This window comes from Stegostoma tigrinum, chromosome 9, assembly GCF_030684315.1.
Source record: "Stegostoma tigrinum isolate sSteTig4 chromosome 9, sSteTig4.hap1, whole genome shotgun sequence".
In the NCBI taxonomy this organism is placed as follows: domain Eukaryota; kingdom Metazoa; phylum Chordata; class Chondrichthyes; order Orectolobiformes; family Stegostomatidae; genus Stegostoma; species Stegostoma tigrinum.
In genome coordinates, this window is record NC_081362.1 from 35,989,135 (window position 1) to 36,008,999 (window position 19,865).

The following is a 19,865-nucleotide window of genomic DNA, read 5'->3' on the forward strand; positions in this document are numbered from 1 at the left end:
ATGCTAAGCACTGAACTACCATGCTGCCCAAAGTACTGCAGATGCTGAAAATCTGAAATAATCAGTGTAGTAATTCCTACATGATCTAGTTTCAGTCATACACCTGGTCTTGTGTTGTGGTAACAAACATGATTAAAGTCAAAACCTCAACTGGCATGTGCCATGTTCTGATGGCCATTCTGTCTTTCTCTCCACTTCTCTTCCCCTATTCAATTATATGGGTTTTGCAAACATTTTTTGCTCTCTAGAGGAAGAAATCAGTATACAGCTATGGCAGCAAGCGTTCATGTTCTAACATCTTGTTCTCTTTGGATTGTCTGTTAGCTCAGATAGCTGGACGGTTGGTTTACAATACAGAATGATGTTTACAGGACAGGTTCAATTTCTGCATTCACTGAAGTTACCATGCCTTCTCGCTTTTGCCCCTTGCCTGAGGCATGGTGACCTTCAGGTTAAACTCAGCATCCAGTTATCTGTTATGAGACAGCAGCCCTATGGTCTTCTGGGACTTTGGCAACTTTACTTACTTACTCAGCTTCTCTTATTTGCTTTTCCAGCTACACTCTAAACCTTCACTTTTCCTGTTAATTCTCAATTGTTTTTTCTGCCTTACCAGTCAAAGCACACTTCTCTTTCTAATTTTAATTTCTACCTCTTTTGTCACTCAGGGAATGTTGGATTTGTTCACCCTACCTTTTCTCTTAGAGGGAATACACCCAAGCCTTCTGTTCTTTGAAGGTAACCCATTGTTCAGTCAATGCTTATCTTGCCAAACTCTTGTTTCAGTCAATCCTCACCAGCTCTATTCTTGCTCCATTGCATTCTGGTCTTACCAATAGATTTTTCTTACTCTGGTTTGTTGTTTCTACTATCATCCAGTACCTTATCACTTGACCCTTTCTGTTCCCCTCATTTCTAAGGTTCTAGTCCAACAATGTATCTGCTGTTTTTGAGGTGGACACAAATTGCTGTAGGAAATGTTCCTGAACACAAGCTGGGAACACCTGCTCATTCTTGTCCCGTGCACTACCAGTATCCCGGTCCATATCTGAGTAACAGAAGACATCCATTACAACTAATGTTCATCATTCCCACTAATTGGTGGTCTGCAGGCTATAGCAAGCAATGCTGCAGGATCAAATTTATTTCTTGGTTCTTGCCAGACTGACTCTGCCCTTTCATCCTGAGAGATCCTCTATCCCCAGCACTGCACTGCATCTTCTTAATCAATAATGCTTTCCCACCTCCGTTCCTTCCTTTTCTGTCTTTCTTAACAATTTATACCCAGGATTAAGTAACATCCTCTCCTTGAGTTGGGACTCTGGTATTGCCACAATGTCATATTTCCAAAAGGCAATCTTCACCTGTAACTTCCCAACCTTATTTATTACATTCCATGTATTTGCATACATGCATGTTAACTCTGGTTAGATTTAATTTCTTTCAGCCATTAACTTGCTATTTTCTTTGCTGGTACCCATTGTATCCCATAGTATTTTGTTAACCCGGGTATTCTCATCTACTTTTCTCTCTTAGTTCCCACACCCATTAAGTTAGTTGAAAGCCGCCACAACATCATGAGCAAAGTGACCCAGAAGAGTCTGTCCCAGCTCTGTTCAGGTGCAAGCTGTCCAGCTTTCCTGAAGCTTCTTTTTTATAATCACTCATGGGACATGGACATCGCTGACTGGCTGGCATTTATTGCCCGTCCCCAGCTGCCTTTGAGAAGGCCATGAGCTGTCTTCTTGAGCCACCGTAGCCCACGTGCTGAAGGTTGACCTATGCGAGTGAATTCCAGAATTTTGACCCAGCCACAGTGAAGGAATAGAGATAATTTCAAAATCATGATGGTGAATGGCTTGGGGTGGTGCTTCTGTATACCTGCTGCTCTTGTCCTCGTAGATGGAAGTGGTTGTAAATTTGGAAGGTGGTATCTACGGATCTTTGGTGAATTTCTGCAGTATATTTTGGAAGACTGCTGCTGAGCGTAGGTGGTAGAGGGAGTGGATGCTTGAGGATCTGGTACCAATCAAGCAGGCTGGTTTTTTCTGGATGGTGTCAGCTTCTTCAATGTTGTTGAGGTTGCATATATCCAAGCAAGTGGGGAGTGTTCCATCACACTGTTGACCTGTGCCTTGTTGATGGTGAACAGACTTTGGGGAGTCAGGATTTGAGTAAGTCACTGCATTTTATTAACCTCGAAGATGGTGCTGCAGCTACTGTGTTTATGTGGTGAGTCCAGTTGAGTTTTGGGTGAATAGTAACCCCGAGGATGTTGACAGCACAGAATTCATGAATTTCAACACCATAAAATGTCGAAGTGCGGTGGTTAGATTGTCTCTTATTAGAGGTGGTCATTTGTGTGGTGTCAGTTCTGTTTGCCACTTGTCAGCCCAAGCTTGGATACTGTCTGGATCTTGTTCCATTTGAACATGGACTGCATTTAGTATTTGGGGATCATAAATGGTGCTGAATATTGCGCCAATCAGTACCGGACATCCCATTTCTGACCTCATGGTAGAGGGAGTGTCATTGATGAAACAGCTGAAGGTGACTGAGTCTAGGACTCTACCCGGAGGAACTCCTGCAGAAGTGTCCTGGAGCTGAGGTGACTGACTTCCAAAAACGACAATTATCTTCCTAAATGCCAGGTAGGACTCTAAATAGTGGAGAATTTGTCCCCCATCTATTGATTCTAGTTTTGCTATGGTTCCTCGATGTTACACTCGATCAAACGTGGCTTTGATATCAAAGGCTGCCATTCTCACCTCACCTCTGGAATTCAGCTCTTTTGTCTATGTTTGAACCAAGGTTTAAGGATGTAAGGAGCTAAATGGCCGTGGTGGAACCCAGACTGGGTGTCATTGTGCAGGTTATTGCTGAGCAGGTGCTGCTTGATGGCAATGTTGATGGTTGCATTCATTTACGGTTGAGAGTAGACTCATAGGGCAGTAATTGGCTGGGTCGGATTTGTCTGTACGACATACCTAAGCAATTTTCCACATTGTCAGATAGAGAATGTACTGAAAGAGCTTATCCAGGGGAGCTGTGAGCTCCGAAGCAAAAAATTTCTGTACTATTGTTGGAATGTTGTCAGAGCCACTGGCCTTTGCAATCTCCAGTGTATTCAACTGTTGGTTGATATCATAAGGAGTGAATCGATTTGGCTATGATGCTGGAGACCATTGGAGGATGCCAAAATAGGTCATTCACTCAGTACTTCTGGCTGAAGATCACTGCAAATGCTTTAGCCTCATCTTTTGCAACGATGCTTTGGGCTGTTCTATCAGTGAGTGTGGGGTTATTTATACGACCTCCTCCTCCTCCTCAACTGCAATAAGCTGAATGAATTAACAGCACAAATAGTCGTAAATGGATCTGATATGATTGTGATTGTGGAGACATGGCTGTAGGATGACCACTGGTTAGAACTGAATATCCAAGGATATTCTATATGTAGGTAGAACAGGCAAAACAAAAAGGGAAGTTGGGTAGGTTCAACTAGACTGATTCTTGGATTGCAGGTTTGTTGTAGAAATGTGGGTTGACGAGGCCTGCATTCACAAAAATTTAGAAGAATGACAGGGGATTTCACTGAAATGTGTAAAATTCTGCCAGGACTGAACAGACTAGATGCAGGATGGCTTTCCCCTTGGCTTGGGGAGTCTAGAAAAGGGATCATGGTTTCAGCATTTAGGGTTGAGATGAAGAGGTTTCTTCACTTCCATGGTGAGGAGCCTGTAGAATTCTTTACCTCATAAGGTGATGGAGGCCAAGTCACTGAATATATTTGAGAAAGCAACAGATTTCTTTCTTAACATCAATAAGGTGTTAAGTGGCATGGAGAAAGAGTGGGAATGTTGTGCTGAGCTAGAGGATCAGCCATGGTCATATGCATGGCTAAGCAGGTTCAATGTTCTGAATGACTATACTTCTATTTTCTATGTCAGGCAATCTTCTGCTCTTTTCATATTGTATCTTGAAATGCGTCGCATCAGCAAAAGCAAATGAGGGCTCTCTTTTACATTCCTTCCAAAGGGCAATAGTGAAACGTCAACTTCAATTATTTGCGAAAACTCCAGTATGGGATGTCAAGTCATAAGCCCTTGATGGAGAAGTGACAGAAAAATCAAACTGAAATGACAGTGTCGATGCATGGTTCTCTTGTCATTGGAGGATAATTCTGACAGTTATGGTGAAAGAATAAAATTATTGACTGCAGCAAACTTATATTTTCAGGGTCATTCCAACTGCAATTTGGTAAATAGCAAAATATTTTTGCACAAATGATAATAAATAGAGGTGAGTGATGCTTAAAAACTATTGCTTTCCAACTGACATACATTCTTTTCTGATGCATCCATTAAACATAAACATGTCTGTTTCATATTAGAGAAGGTCAATGTAGACCTGTAAGCACTAAGTATTTTTTGAAAGCCTTAGCTGCTTGGATTGAAGGGAGGGACCTATCAAAAGCTAAAATGACAAAATTTTGCATTTAAATTATTTTAAACAATGAATTCCTAAAAATCTTAAGACAACTTTCAAAAACAAGTAAATTTGCTTAAAATTGTGCTGCCAGTCAAAATTAGAGCACAAGAAAAGCCAGGATGTGATAAAGTCTAAAGAACAGTCTTATTCAACAGAAGACATTAACTCTACTTTTCTTTCCAGACAGGCTGCTAGACATGCTATTCACAACATGTGGGCCACAAGGCTCAGGTTCAAATCATGTCTGTGGCAGGTGTGTCATAACATGTCTGAACAGGTTAATTAGAAAATATCTATATGTGAAAAAGCCAGTCAGTTCATCCATCCTTATCTGTGCAGTGACAGGCCTTTTCACATATAGATATTTTCTAATTAACCTGTTCAGACATGTTATGCCTTTTTGGTAACTGACAATCTTGCACAGAAAGAAGTATGTTCCACATTTTTGAGGGGATTCTGTTCAGGGCTCACTCACATGCAGAACTGTATTTCTATTTTGACAGTTCCCTCCAAGTGTAAGAGGAAGGCAAACCATTACCCCTTTTTAAACAGTCAGCTGTTAAAATTTCAAGGTCCAGACAGCCTTTTTGACAGCTGATGTCAAAGGGTAAGTACACAAGTTAGGTGTCATGTTATGGTGCTGGAAGCCTGATGGGTAAGGGGTTAAAGTGTCAGCTAAGCCATGTAGGGTGCCAGCTTAGTAGGAGGCCAGGTGGGTATGGTGTCAACTGGGTAGCTGCCAGCAAGGAGGAGGGGGGCGCAGTGTAGGGTGACAGCTGGAAAGGGAGCAAGGGTGTAAGAGAGCAGTTAGATTTTTAGGGAGCTTGGGTGGTCTGGAGAAATCAAGTTCGGTGGTGGGTTGGAAAGGCAGGTACTGGGTCCGGGAGCTCAGATCTGGCAGAGTATAAGCTGTTGATGGAGTTGGGGAAGGGAAGGTTGAGTCGAATCTGGTGCAGCATGCAATAGGGAATAGATGGCTGGGTCAGGGGCAAGGTGTTAGGTAGTGTTCCCTCTAACTTTCTTTGCAGCTGCATGGCTCCCAAAGCCCACGTGTAGTAGTGGCTTCTGGAACAGGGAGTTAATGTTGCAATTGGGGTGCCAACACAAGTGCTGCTAAGAAAGTCACTGTCAGATCAGGACCAGGTCTGATGGCAGTTGAGTGGAGGGGATTGAGTTTGGTGGCAGTGGGTGTGCATGTGGGGTTAGTGTCCAAAGGTGGTCCTGGACAATTGGATCCAGTGACAGAGAGGGCCTTCAGTGTGGGTCCATAAGACCATAACACATAGGAGTGGAAGTAAGGCCATTTGGCCCATCAAGTCCACTCCACCATTTAATCATGGCTGATGGGCATTTCAACTCCACTTACCCGCACTCTCCCTGTAGCCCTTAATTCCTTGCGAGATCAAGAATTTATCCATCTCTGCCTTGAAGACATTTAACATCCCGGCCTCCACTGTGCTCCGCGGCAAGGAATTCCACAGGCCCACCACTCTCTAGCTGAAGAAATTTCTCCTCATTTCAGTTCTAAATTGACCCCCTCTAATTCTAAGGCTGTGCCCACGGGTCCTAGTCTCCCCGCCTAACAGAGACAACTTCCAAGCATCCACCCTTTCTAAGCCACGCATTATCTTGTAAGTTTCTATTTGATCTCCCCTCAACCTTCTAAACTCTAATGAATACACCGCAGGATCCTCAGCTGTTCACTGTATGTTAGGCCTACCATTCCAGGGGTCATCCGTATGAATTTCCAATGGACAGTTACACAGGAGCAAGGTTATTTAATAATCTGACTTTACCTGCGCAACTTTTATTTAACTTCATCAGTGCTAGCTAAAAGTCTCTAGAGTTTTATGGAGTCTTTCATAAGGTTCCAGGCATACTGGAATTGTCCTGTGGAAAGTTTAATTTCTTTGGCAAATGCTCTGGAGTATACTATGATGAGAATTCTGCTGGATCCCTTTGCAGAAATCGTACATACATTTGTGCAACAACTGTCTGGCCAGCACAAAATCTACTTTTTCCAGTTTTGGGGAACCTTGCTGAAATGTTTTACTTTTAAGTATTCCAAGTTGAGACAACTTCATCTGGCATTAAACAAATATTTCAGCATTCACATAATGCAACCCTTTACATTAAAAAAAGGTCTGGTAAAGTTTCCTAACTTTCACCATTTAACAACAAAATATTAATTGCATATGCTGCTTAAAACAAACCCCATCACGTAATATAACATGCAAATTATCTAAATCCATGAAAAGTGCTTTTTTAAAGCAATCAATCTCCAAAAATAGGTACAACATAATTATCCCCTGAACTCAAAACTAATTCAAATGGACAAATTTTCAATTTGCCTACCAGTATCTTTTGAGGTAAGTTTTCGTCTTGCTTTTAAGACTGGTTGCGATGCTTCCACTGAACTGGGAGGGAATGTAATTTCCCGCCTCATAGGGGGTTGTTGTTGTTGTGCAGCAACAACCTGAGGGGTTGGAACTGGAGGGCCAACCTTCTGCATCTTCATGGATGACATATATGGAGTCTTGCTGGGAGACATTCGGTTTTCTAAAGATCGTTGAAAGGGAGCTGGACTTGGAGCTCTGGAAATGTGGTTTGGCATTGAAGTTGCCTGATAGGAGGACTGAGAAGGTCGTGAGATAGATGGCATGGAAGCTGAAGACATGTAGGAAGGCTGACGCTGGTTCACATGAGAAGGCCATTGACCTTCATGGTTCATTCTCTGGTCAGGTAATGTCATTTCATCAGTGCGATTCATCCCTGAATATGGCGATGCTGGCGGAGGTGCTCCGGGGCCTTGCCTGTTTGGGTACGAGTAAGACGTGATTGTCGTATCATTCCGTGATTGCCACACGCCCTGCTGTGGCCCTTCGGCAGAGGATACTTGCATTGGTCCTCCCATCATTTGTGGTGGTATTCCATGTTGCTGCACTGGGCCTGGGCCTGGACCCTGCATCCTCTCTCTATTGTACGTCAAGGGGTACTGGTTTTGCATGGATCTCCTGTCTGGTCCAGAGTAAGTGTTTCCATATTGGTTGAATATTTCCTGCTGTTGGTTGCCATACTGCATGTTGAACATATCACTCTCATGACGCTTTGGTGGGGGACCATACATGCCTTCCATGGGTCGTTTATAATTCTGTGTGTTAAAACAGAAACAATGATAACTACATGTGGAAAGGCACTTTTTTAAAAAATAGAAAATACAACTATCTTAAGGAATCATGATCACTTTAGTCATTAATGGCAAATTGATTTATTGGCACCCTATCATCAGCTAAAAATAGAAGCTAAATAATGACCAAGATGCACATTCGGGAAAAGTATACTGAAGTATCATCGAAATAGGAAGCCTGAAGCTCAAAGAAAACTTTGCTTTACAGGCTACTGTTTAATTAATAAGTAGTACGTTTCAGGGTTTAAAAGCTCATCAAACTAGATTGCCCATCTTCAAAAATTGCAACATTCAATTTCTTGAAGATTTCCCACTCTGTAGCCAAACTAGATGAGTATATTATAAACTAAAAAGAAACATGACTGTAATGATGTTTAATACCTGTCATCATTTAAGTTAATACCGAAAAATTCAGTGAGAATGAAAGTTTACTGGAAGCTCGTTTTGTCAAAAGAACCATATCCCATTATGCATGGAAAAATGATAACAATAAAAAAATGACTTCTGGAAATCTGAAACAAAAACAGGAACTGCTGGAGAAAGTCAGCAGGTCTGGCAGCATCTGTGGACAGAAAGCACAGAAAGACTTCCAGAATGATTGAACCTTCTTCAGAACTGACTGCAGCTAGGAAAAAGTGGTATTTATGCTGACGACCAGGGTGCGAAAGGGAGTGAACAATAGGTGGAGATAGAGCTGAGAGAGAAATAAGAGCAGCTATGCAGACAAAGGAATGGATAATGCTAAGTATTTGAAAAAGGGCAGCATGGTGGGTCAGCGGTTAGAATTGCTGCCTCACAGCACGAGAGACTGGGGATCAATTCCACCCTCAGATGACTGTCTGTGTGGAGTCTGAACATTCTCCTGTGTCTGTGTGGGTTTCCTCTGGGTTGTCCAGTTTCCTCGCACAGTCCAAAGATGTGCAGACTAGGTGCTATGCTAAATTGCCTGCAATGTTGAGGAATGTGTAGATTAGGTGGGGATGGGTCTGGGTAGGATGCTCAGAGGGTCTGTGTGAACTGGTTAGGCTGAAGGGCCTGGTTCCACACTGTAGGGATTCTATGATCTATGAACTGTCCGTATGGAGTTTGCGCATTCTCCCTGTATCTGGGTGCTCTGGTTTCCCCCCACAGACACAAAAATGTGCAGGTTAGGTGAGTGGCCATGCTAAATTGCCCATAGTGTCCAGGGATGTGCAGGCTAGGTGGATTAACCATGTGAAATGTAGGATTAGATGTACAGGGAAGGAGGGTGGGATGGTCTTCAGAGGGGCGGTGTGGACTTGACGGGCCAAATGACTTGCTTCCGTAGTGCAGGAATTCTGAGAAAGCAAAACTGCTAATGGGGACCATCAGTGGGATGGGTTGGCTGAGGTGAAAGCAACCCTTGTGATGAAAAGGCCTGAGATGTGGGGGCGAGTAAAGGAGGTGCTGAGGCCCTAAAATTATTGAACTTGATTTCGACTCCTGAACACTGCAGATCCCCAAGCAGAAGACGAGAAGCTATTCTTCCAGCTTGTGCTGAGTCTCAATAGATCATTACAGTAGGCTTAAATCAGAATTCTTGGCTAGAGAACAGAATCGTCTGATGAAGTGGCAGGCAGAGGCTTGGAATGATAATTGCAGCAGAGAGGTCACCAGGTCTGTGTTTTGCCTTTACCGCACAGAGGAGATCATATTACTGATCAGTGAATATGGTAATGTAGCGCATTGAGCGAAGTGCAGGTAAATAAATACTTCACCTAGAAATTGCATCTAGGGCCTTGAATAGTGAGGAAGGAGGAAGTTTATGATTATATGGGAAAGTACCATGGGAGGATGTTCAGAGTGGACCAGGGTGTCCTAGAGGGAACAATCTCCTGGAAGGCCGACAAGGCAGGGGAATGACAGTTTGATGGCATCCTGCTGAAGATGGCGAAAATACTGGCTTATGATCCTTTGGACATGGATGCTGGTTGCAGCTACTGGTGGACACTACTGGTATTGTGAGAGGGAAGAGGAGGAGTGAGGACAGAAATGGATTGGATTTGATTGAGACCACTGTCAATCACTGTGGCAAAGAATCCTCAGTGGAAGAAAAAGGTGGTATCATCAGAACAGATGCAACAGAGATGGGAAAGTGGGAGAATGAACTGAATCTCTGCAGGAGGCAGGATGTGAGGATGTATAGTCGAGCTAACTGTGGGAGTCAGTTGGTTTGTTACGGATATTGGTAGCTGCCTATCCTCAGAAATGGAAACAGGTTTCTAGGAAGGAAAGAGAGGAGTCACAGGTAGACCAGATGAAAGTGAGAACAAGGTGGAAACTGGAAGCGAGGTTGATACATTTTTCCAATTGCAGAAGGGATCACCGATCATGTCATCATTGTACAGGCATAACACAGGCCCTTGATGGGTACCCGTGGTTACACCTATGGTCTGAAGAAAGTGACAGGAGTTCTGAAGAGATTACACTGGATCCAAACTGTTGATTCAATTTTCACTTCACAGGTGTTGCCAAACATACTGACATTCTACTGCAATCTCTGTTTTTGGAAGCTACTTTTAGCTTAGGTTAGGTCTGATCACTGCAATGCTACCCTGATGTTGTGACTTGAGGTTTGGTTCCAGAATGACTCCGCTGAGCATATGTTTCCAATACCGAATAGCCCAACACCAAGAAGAGATGCCTAGTTTTTTGGGTTCAACTGTTTTCGTAGCATTTCCTAAGAGGGTATCATGGTCCTCATGGCATTACATTACTCACCAAATTAAAACATTTCGCTGGGTGGAAGTTGTGGTTTGTGTAAACTTATATTTAAAACCTCAGAATGGGTGGGTCCAACAATAGTGCTGATCCATTAGGTGCTTCTAGTTGGCAAATTGAATTAAAATATCTCCTTCCTCTGGGAGCAGAGGGGTTGGAAATTAAAAGCAGTTCTTGAAAAAAGTTTGGAAAAGAGCCAAAAAGACTGCAGATAAACTGCCATTATAATGTGTTCCCTAGAGCACATTGCTCTGTAGCATTGGCAATGACCTGAAATTTGCTGTCTCCAAGAGTGGCGATATTGGTCATGGTCAATGATTTCAAGAGCCAACAAGGTAGGAACTAAACTTGCTGGGCTATGTAGATAAGGTGGGGAAATGTGGCTGACTGTAGCATTCCCATGTAAGCCAGTAGGGACTTGACTGGCCAAAAGATATCCTTTTGTGCTGTGCAGCACCAAGAGACAGCCTGTCTTATTAATTAAACATTGTGCAATTTGAAGCTACTTGCAAGATACCACCAAACAAGGGGAAATTTATTAATATGTCACAATCATTTAATTCTACTTTAGAGATAAACTGCATTGCATTAGTTTTAATATGCACAAATTTGCAACTTCACCTGCTGCTGTGGATAAATTCCTGTCTGATGACCTCCATATGCTGTCTGTCCTGAGGGAGGACCGTGGCCTGGGTACTGCTGCCCATAAGGATCGTGCCTGCAATGGAAATATTTTAATGTAAAATCTTAAAAATGTACTGTCCCTAAGTGATAAATTAATTTGATTGTAAACTAATGAGTATCTTCCATAAATTTAACTAAAACAAACTGCTGTCCATAATTTCAGTTGAGATAGTCGATCCAGTTTAAATGAAGGCAAACGTGGAAATTTCAAAACAATTATTCTCACTTTTGCTTGGCAAATTGAAAAAAAAACTATTTATACTTACCAAAGTTAGTAGATCATTTAATTGCAAGGATAATGAAAAATTAACATCAGCAGCCAGGCAACTTGATACAGCATAAACATTCTCAATTAATACCAAATATTTTAGGGTGACAGATAAAGTACAAAATTCTTCTGGATGTGAGTTTGCTCGCTGAGCTGGAAGGTTAGTTTTCAGATGTTTCGTCACCATTCTAGGTAACATCATCAGTGAGCCTCCGACGAAGCGCTGGTGTTATGTCCCGCTTTCTATTTATCTGGTTAGGTTTCCTTGGATTGGTGATGTCATTTCCTATTCTTTTTCTCAGGGGATGGACATCACCAACCCAAGGAAACCTAACCAGATAAATAGAAAGCGGGACATAACACCAGCGCTTCGTCGGAGGCTCACTGATGATGTTACCTAGAATGGTGACGAAACATCTGAAAACTAACCTTCCAGCTCAGCGAGCAAACTCACATCCAGAACCTCAACCTGAGCTACAAATCTTCTCAAAACTCGCTACAAAATTCTTATTTTACGATCTTCTGCACCTGCGAATGCTGGGATATTATAAGCATCACAAAAATAAATACACCTAAAAAAGGCGGAGAGTTATGACACATTCTCACCAAATTAAAACATGTGACTGGGAGAAATTAGGGTTTTACAGAAACTTACATCTAAACCCCTCAGAATGGATGCTCTACCAACAGTGCTAGTCCATAATGTGTTTTTAAGCTGGTAAACGCTAAAAACCCAACTTGTCCATGCCGACCAGGCTTCCTAAACTGAACTAGTTCCATTTGTCTGCATTTGGTCTTTTTCCACTAAACTTTTCCTGTCTTTGTATCTTTCTAAATGTCTTTAAAATGCTGTAACTGTACTTGCCTCGATCACTTTTACTTGTCGCTCATTCCTTACACACATCACTCTCCGTGTGAAAATGACGCCTTTCGTGGCCCTTTTAAATCTTTGCTCTCTCACCTTTAACCTATCCCTCTAGTCCTGAATTCCTCTATCCAGGGAAAAAGACCTTGGCTATGCCCCTCATGATTTTATAAACTTTTATAAGGTCATCCCTCAACCTCCTAAGCACCAGTATTAAATAAGTCCCAGCCTATCCAGCCTGGAATGAAAATGCCCTCTTTCTCTCAGGGCTGGAAATTACAGGCAGTTTTTGTTTTAGAAGAGCTTAGCAACACTGACAAGATTGGAGATAAACTGCTATTGTAATTTGTTTCCTACATCATAATATATAACATTGGTTGCAGAATGGATCTGAAGTGTCTGCTTACTAAAGTTTAGGTCAGTAAAAAGAAATAGCAGGGCAAAAACCTAAACTTCAAAAGCAAAGCTACTCTCACAAATGATATAAGAATTAATTAAGTAAATATTAAAAGATCATATTTGTTTATAATTACCTTTGTTGTGCAGGGTAGCGGTTTGGTGAGTACATGCTGGAGTCAGTATTTGCTGACATCATATTAGACTGGCCTCCTGGAGGACCCATATTGCCTTCAGGACCCATTCCATGTTCAGGCCTAGAAGAAAAAAAATTTTGTTGTCTCGCTTCTAAAACAGTCACAGAGCACAATGTGAGAAATTATCAATCATAGGTACATGAGAAAAATACTATAGAATAAACTTTTAAATATATTCAAGGAATGTGATGTCACTGGACAGCCCAGCATTTATTGCCTTGAACTGTTGCAGTCCTTGGGGCGAAGGGACAGCTACAGTGCTTTAAGGAAGGGGAGCTACAGAATGTTGTTGCTCCAATGTCATTGGGTCAGTGATATAACTCCACGTCAGGATAGTATGTGGCTTAAAGAGGAACTTAAAGCTTCTGGTGCTGCCATGTATGTGCTTTCCTTGTCCTTCTAGGTGGATGTGGTTGTGGTTTTAAGGAACCTTTGTGAGTTACTGCAGTGCATTTTGTAGACAATGCACACCGCTGTTGTGGTGAAAGGAGTAAATGTTAAAAGCAGTGAGTGAGGTACCAATCAAGTGAACTGTTTTGTTCTGGACGGTGTTTCTTAATGTTGTTGGAGCTGCACCCATAGTTGGAGAATTACTTGCTGGATTCCTCGTCTCTGACTACTCTTATTGCCTCACTATCCACATGACAGCCCAGTTCAATTTCTGGTCAATGACAGCCCTAGGATGTTGACAGCAGTGCATTCTACTTCAGTAATGTGATGGCAAGGTCAAAGTGATGATTAGATTCTATCTTGCTGGAGACTGCCATTGTCTGGTAAGTTACATTCATGCCACAGAAGTACAACTTTTTAGACAAAGTTTGGATGTTCTATATGATGGATGTTGTATTGTCTTGCTGCATATGGGTACAGGCTGCTTCAAAATTGATGAGCAGTGAATGATGCTGAACATTATGCAAATCATCGGCAAACATCCTCATCTCTGACTCATGATTGAGGAAGAAGCTAAAGATAGTTGGGGCCATGATACTATCCTGAGTAGACACTGCTGAGATTTTCTTGGGCTGAGATGTCAACCTTCCAACAACTACAACCAGCAGCAGAAGAGCATGACTACAACCAGTGGAGATATTCTGGACCCCACCTTTTGCCTAGGCTCCTTGACATCATAATTTGTCAGATGCTGCATTAATACCTAAGGCAATCACTCTCACCTCAACTCCAGAATTCAGCTCTTGTGTCCATATTTGGACTGAGGCTGTGATAAGGTCAGCAGTGTGGCCCTGGCAGAACCCAAACTGATGTCACCAAGCATGTTATTGGCTCAGTAGATGCTGCTTGATAGTGATGCTGATGACACTTTCCATTGCTTCACTGATGATCAAGAGTAGACTAATGGCTCAGTTGGGCTTTTCTTGCATTTTGTGGTAAGATGTACCTGTGCAATTTTGCACTTTTTTGACTAGCTGCCAATCTTGTTGCTGTATTGGGATAACATGGCTTGTGGCGCAGCTAGCTCTGGAGCACAATTCTTTAGTATTATACCTGGAATGTTGTCAGACTTTGTAGTATCTGGTGGCTTCAGCTTTTTCCTGATTCCCCAGGAAGTGAATTGAACTGTCCGAAGACTGGCATCAGTGATGCTGGGTACTTCAGGAAGAGGCTGAAATGGATCATTCAGTTAACGTATTTGACAGAAGACGAATGAAAATACTTCATCCTAGTCTTTAACACTGATGTGCTGGGTTCCCACAGATTTAAGGATGGGAACATTTGTGAAAAAGCCTTCATCTCCTATTAATTGCTTAATTATCCACCACCATTCCCAAATTGATTTGGTAGGATTGCAGGGGTTAGATCTGCCCTGCTGGTTGAAGGTAATCCTCAGTGTTAACAGTACTATACTCAAATCATACATCCTGGTAACAGACTGGCTGGCATCCCATCACAAATCTTTCAACCTTCAATTTTGAATGTAGAAAAACTCTCAGCATCCTTCACAGAATTCTTTACATTTCTGACTGCCTCCTTTCTTGTCACCTGTTGTTAATTCCTTCCTAAGAAAGTTACAGACCTTTACGGTGATAAAATGCAAGCAGTTCTCATAATATTGTTTAAGACCTATTGAGGAATTAATCAGGAGTGGAAGGAAACTGGTTTGGCCAGACGTAAATACTGAAACTTCGAACAAACACATGTTCTCGATTGAACTTCAGGATGTGTAGGCAGGTCTGGGTTTTGGAGAGTGTTTCCTCATGAAAGAAAGAAAACCTAAGCATGGCCTGGAAGTAACTCATAAGACCAACCTAGGAATGGATTTCTGGCAGGCTGCATGCAATGTTCTTCATGTGAGTCCAAGGATTTTGAATTCCAATATGTTCCTATGTCTTCATGTCATAATGAAGTGGCAGATCTTGCGAGCAATTTATTCCATTGAACAAATTTATCACATTCAAAGTATTACTGTAAACAAAAGGTTTTCTCTTGGCTTGAGCCCTGGATAAGGAATTCTTGAGAGCAATACTTGAGAGCTACTTCAACATTCAATATAATAAAATGAGAGGCTGGATGAACACAGCAGGCCAAGCAGCTTCTCAGGAGCACAAAAGCTGACGTTTCGGGCCTAGACCCTTCATCAGAGAGGGGGATGGGGAGAGGGAGCTGGAATAAATAGGGAGAGAGGGGGAGGCAGACCGAAGATGGAGAGTAAAGAAGATAGGTGGAGAGAGTATAGGTGGGGAGGTAGGGAGGGGATAGGTCAGTCCAGGGAAGACGGACAGGTCAAGGAGGTGGGATGAGGTTAGTAGGTAGCTGGGGGTGCAGCTTGGTGTGGGAGGAAGGGATGGGTGAGAGGAAGAACCGGTTAGGGAGGCAGAGACAGGTTGGACTGGTTTTGGGATGCAGTGGGTGGGGGGGAAGAGCTGGGCTGGTTGTGTGGTGTGGTGGGGGGAGGGGACGAACTAGGCTGGTTTAGGGATGCAGTAGGGGAAGGGGAGATTTTGAAACTGGTGAAGTCCACATTGATACCATATGGCTGCAGGGTTCCCAGGCGGAATATGAGTTGCTGTTCATCCAGCCTCTCATTTTATTATCTTGGAATTCTCCAGCATCTGCAGTTCCCATTATCTCTCAACATTCAATATACCTTGTGCATGAGGGTCCACATGAAAAAAAAAGGCTGCAACTCAACATAACTGAACTTCTCATTCATGTCAGGAAATTGTCTAATCTAGTATATGGAAAAATATAACCTGCTGTACTAGGTGGTGGTTGAAACTGGGTTTAAGGAACACTGGTAGTGGCTCTGTTATTAGTAATGTGCTAAGCAATAATATCAGCATGGTACATACAAATTTGAGTTTGCGTGCAACCAATGGATCAGATCAAAACTCCTTGGCCCTTTATCATCGAGTCATGAATGGAAGAAGAAAAGTAAACACATGGGAAGGCTCCAAACCATCATAATCTTTTAACAATTTTGCAGACAAGCAAGTATGGAAACGAGTATCCATCAGAAGTGATGACTGGACAATGCATAGAACGGCTAAATTCCAGAAATGGAGAGAGCAGTTGAACTTGACATTAACTTAGTGAGCACCAATGGGCCTCATCAATAAGTTTGCCTTGCCAAAAGATCAGAAGTGGATTTGTTTGCTAATTTGTAATCCTCAGCTCCATTTACAATGCTTCAGAGAAAATGTTACCGTACAGCCAGACTGGACAATAGCCAAGCCTGGGTTGACAAGTGACTAGCATCTAGTAATCACATCAACAAGTGATGGGTATTGACCATCTCCAACTTTTTCTGATATTTAATGGCATTACTAGCACCAGCAACATCCTAGGTCAATTCTGACCACAAACTGAACAGGACCAGTCACAAATTGTTTGGCTACTACAACTGGTCAGAGACTGGGTATTCAGTAGCTCACCTTCTGGTATCCCACACTTTGCCCATTATTTATAAAGCATTTGCCAAGCACGATAAGAATACTGTCCACTTGCCAGGATTTATTCAATTACAAGAACACTTAAGCAGCCATTCAGCCCCGAAGGCAGTGCAGACTATTTCATCAACTGACCCAAGCACCCAGTTGCCCCATCATGGTATGGCTTAAGTGTAAGATGCAATATTTCAAACTTGTGAACTATTTTTTGACAGTATTTCCTAGAAGGGAAACAGATACATGGGAACAACATCACCTCAAAGTCCTGCACTCTCACATCATCCTGATTTGAACATGTTTTGCTCTTGCTTCATTGCTGGGTCCAGATCCTGAAAATCTCTACATAGCATCATTATGGAAGAATAAAAGAGGAAAAAAAATTCCTAAATTAGATTAAAAAGTTGATCATAAGAATTTACCTTCGCTCATAGCCAGATCCATAAGCATACTGCTGCCGCTGACCCACATTCAAATTAACCATTCCTCCCGATGGTGTACGGTTGTACAGATCCTGCATCCCACTGTTAGGGATGACTCCAGGGGGCATAAAAGGATCATTACTTCCAGGCACTATTTTGAAATAGGTCAAGTTAGTTTGAAAGCAGTTCATTATGACAGATATAATAAACAAGAGATAAATTGTGGAGCTGGATGAACACAGCAGGCCAAGCAGCATCTTAGAAGCACAAAAGCTGACGTTTCAGGCCTAGACCCTTCAGAAAAGGGGAGCGGGGAGAGGATTCTGCAATAAATAGGGAGAGAGGGGAAGGCAGATCAAAGGTGGATAGAGGAGAAGCTAGGTGGAGAGGAGACAGACAAGTTAAAGGGGGTGGGGATGGAGCTTGTAGAGGTGAGTGTAGGTGGGGAGGTAGGGAGGGGATAGGTCAGTCTGGGGAGGACAGGTGAGTCGGGGGGCAGGATGAGGTTAGTAGGTAGGAAATGGAGGTGCGGCTTGAGGTGGGAGGAGGGGATAGGTGAGAGGAACAACAGGTTAGGGAGGTGAGGATGAGCTGGGCTGGTTTTGGGATGCAGTGGGGGAGGAGAGATTTTGAAATCAGATTTTGAGATTGCGAAATCCACATTGATATCATTGGGCTTCAGGGTTCCCAAGTGGAATATGAGTTGCTGTTCCTGCAACCTTCGGGTGGCATCGTTGTGGCATTGCAGGAGGCCCACAATGGACATGTCATCCAAGGAATGGGAGGGGGGAATTGAAATGGTTCGCGACTGGGAGGTGCAGTTGTTTACCGCGAACCGAGTGTAGGTGTTCTGCAAAGCAGGCCCCAAGCCTCCGTTTGGTTTCCCCGATGGTGTAGCCACAACAAGTGCAGCAGATATATTAAACTGCATTGGCAGATACGCAGGTGAACATCTGCTTGATGTGGAAAGTCTTCTTGGGGCCTGGGATGGGGGTGAGGGAGGAAGTGTGGGGGAAAGTGTAGCACTTCCTGCGGTTGCAGGGGAAAGTGCCAGGTGTGGTACGGTTGGAGGGGAGTGTGGAGCGGGTAAGGGAGTCACAGAGAGAGTGGTCCCTCCGGAAAGCAGGCAAGGGTGGGAATGGAAAAATATCTTTGGTGGTGGGGTCGGATCTGTAGATGGCAGACGTGTCGGAGGATGATGCGTTGGATCCGGAGGTTGTTGAGGTGGTACGTGAGGACGAGGCATCCCAAAACCAGCCCAGCTTGTCCCCGCCTCCCTAACCTGTTCTTCCTCTCACCTAACCCCTCCACCCACCTCAAGCCGCACCTCCATTTCCTACCTTCTAAGTTCATCCCGCCCCTTTGACTTGTCCATCCTCCCCGGACTGACCTATCCCCTCCCTACCTCCCCACCTACACTCACCTCTACAGGCTCCATTACCACCCCTTTAACTTGTCTGTCTCCTCTCCACCTATCTTCTCCTCTATCCATCTTCAATCCAACTTCCCTCCCCCCCTCCCTATTTATTTCAGAACCCTCTCCCCATCCCCCTTTTCTGAAGAACGGTCTAGGCCCGAAACATCAGCTTTTGTGCTCCTAAGATGCTGCTTGGCCTGCTGTGTTCATCCAGCTCCACACTTTGTTATCTTGGATTCGCAAGCATCTGCAGTTCCCATTATCTTTGATATAATAAATAACTTGTGTGCTACTAATGCTGGATGAAATGACCATAAACTATTTCCATAAATTTATCCCTCTACATCCCCAAAAAATAGACACCTGGTGCAAAGAATAGTTCCAGGACCAGCATAATTATTATATTTTCAAATAATTTCAGCACGTAATTTAGCTACCATGTAGTTTTCAACCTTATGATGTATATGACATACCTCACCAACTCATCAAGGAGCAAATAACAATTGATTTTACCTCCCTCAACATGCAGAGCATCTTACTCATTGTTTACATTCATTGTAATTCTTTTTTAGAAGAGGAATGTATGTGGCAACAGATATAGTTATTACTGCACTCAGAATCAAGGATAAACCGGAAAAGGAATTTTAAAAAGTTAGCTACCTTTCCTCATACCACCAAAGGGATCCTTATTGGGTTCATATGACATTCGGCTCATCACTTCAGGCATATTCATTCCCTGTTGGTATGGTGCATTTGGGGTCATGGAGCCCCATTTCTGGAATGCTGGATCACTAACATCGGAGAAGGGATCCTGCACACTGATTGCATTATTCCTGTTTAGGTTAAAAAAGTTCAGACAAACAAATTAAGGGAAAGAAAAATGAGTTATTTCCAATGTTATAAATCGCTTAGTGAGTTCTAGGTTTCATGGAGGTTACGTTGATTTGGATGGGTGCAACACAAAATCATTAGAATGACAGACAGTTGTGAGCACAGACTGCAGGGACCAGGCTTGTAATCTTTTAAGGGATGTTTCTAATTCACGATGAAATAAACTGAATGGCTAGATAAAGAAAAACCATTTCCTCAAATGGTAAGGAAGTCAGAATAAGAGACATCACATTACATTAAAATGAAAGTTAGATGGTTCAAAAACAATGTTTGAATGCATTTCTTGGCACAACAGGTAAGGAACTCTAGAACCCTCTGTCAGAAAACTTTGAGGTTAGGTCAGTTGCAGACTTCAAAGCTTAGATTGGTAAGGTTTTTGTCAGGCAAGTTTAATAAGGATCAT

General features: G+C 42.8%; 1 protein-coding gene across 5 annotated transcripts in view; it reads right to left on the bottom strand.

Moving 5' to 3' along the window:
• arid1b (AT-rich interactive domain 1B) overlaps positions 1 to 19,865 on the bottom strand; it is a 549,279-nt gene that overhangs the window by 22,433 nt on the left and 506,981 nt on the right. For all 5 annotated transcript variants that reach the window (XM_059648487.1, XM_059648486.1, XM_059648484.1 and 2 more), the window contains 5 exons: positions 19,232 to 19,404; positions 17,155 to 17,305; positions 12,771 to 12,890; positions 11,042 to 11,138; positions 6,847 to 7,642 (listed from right to left, as the gene is read on the bottom strand). In XM_059648487.1, the coding sequence (XP_059504470.1) occupies positions 6,847 to 7,642; positions 11,042 to 11,138; positions 12,771 to 12,890; positions 17,155 to 17,305; positions 19,232 to 19,404 (1,337 nt within the window). The remainder of the gene's footprint in view (positions 1 to 6,846; positions 7,643 to 11,041; positions 11,139 to 12,770; positions 12,891 to 17,154; positions 17,306 to 19,231; positions 19,405 to 19,865) is intronic.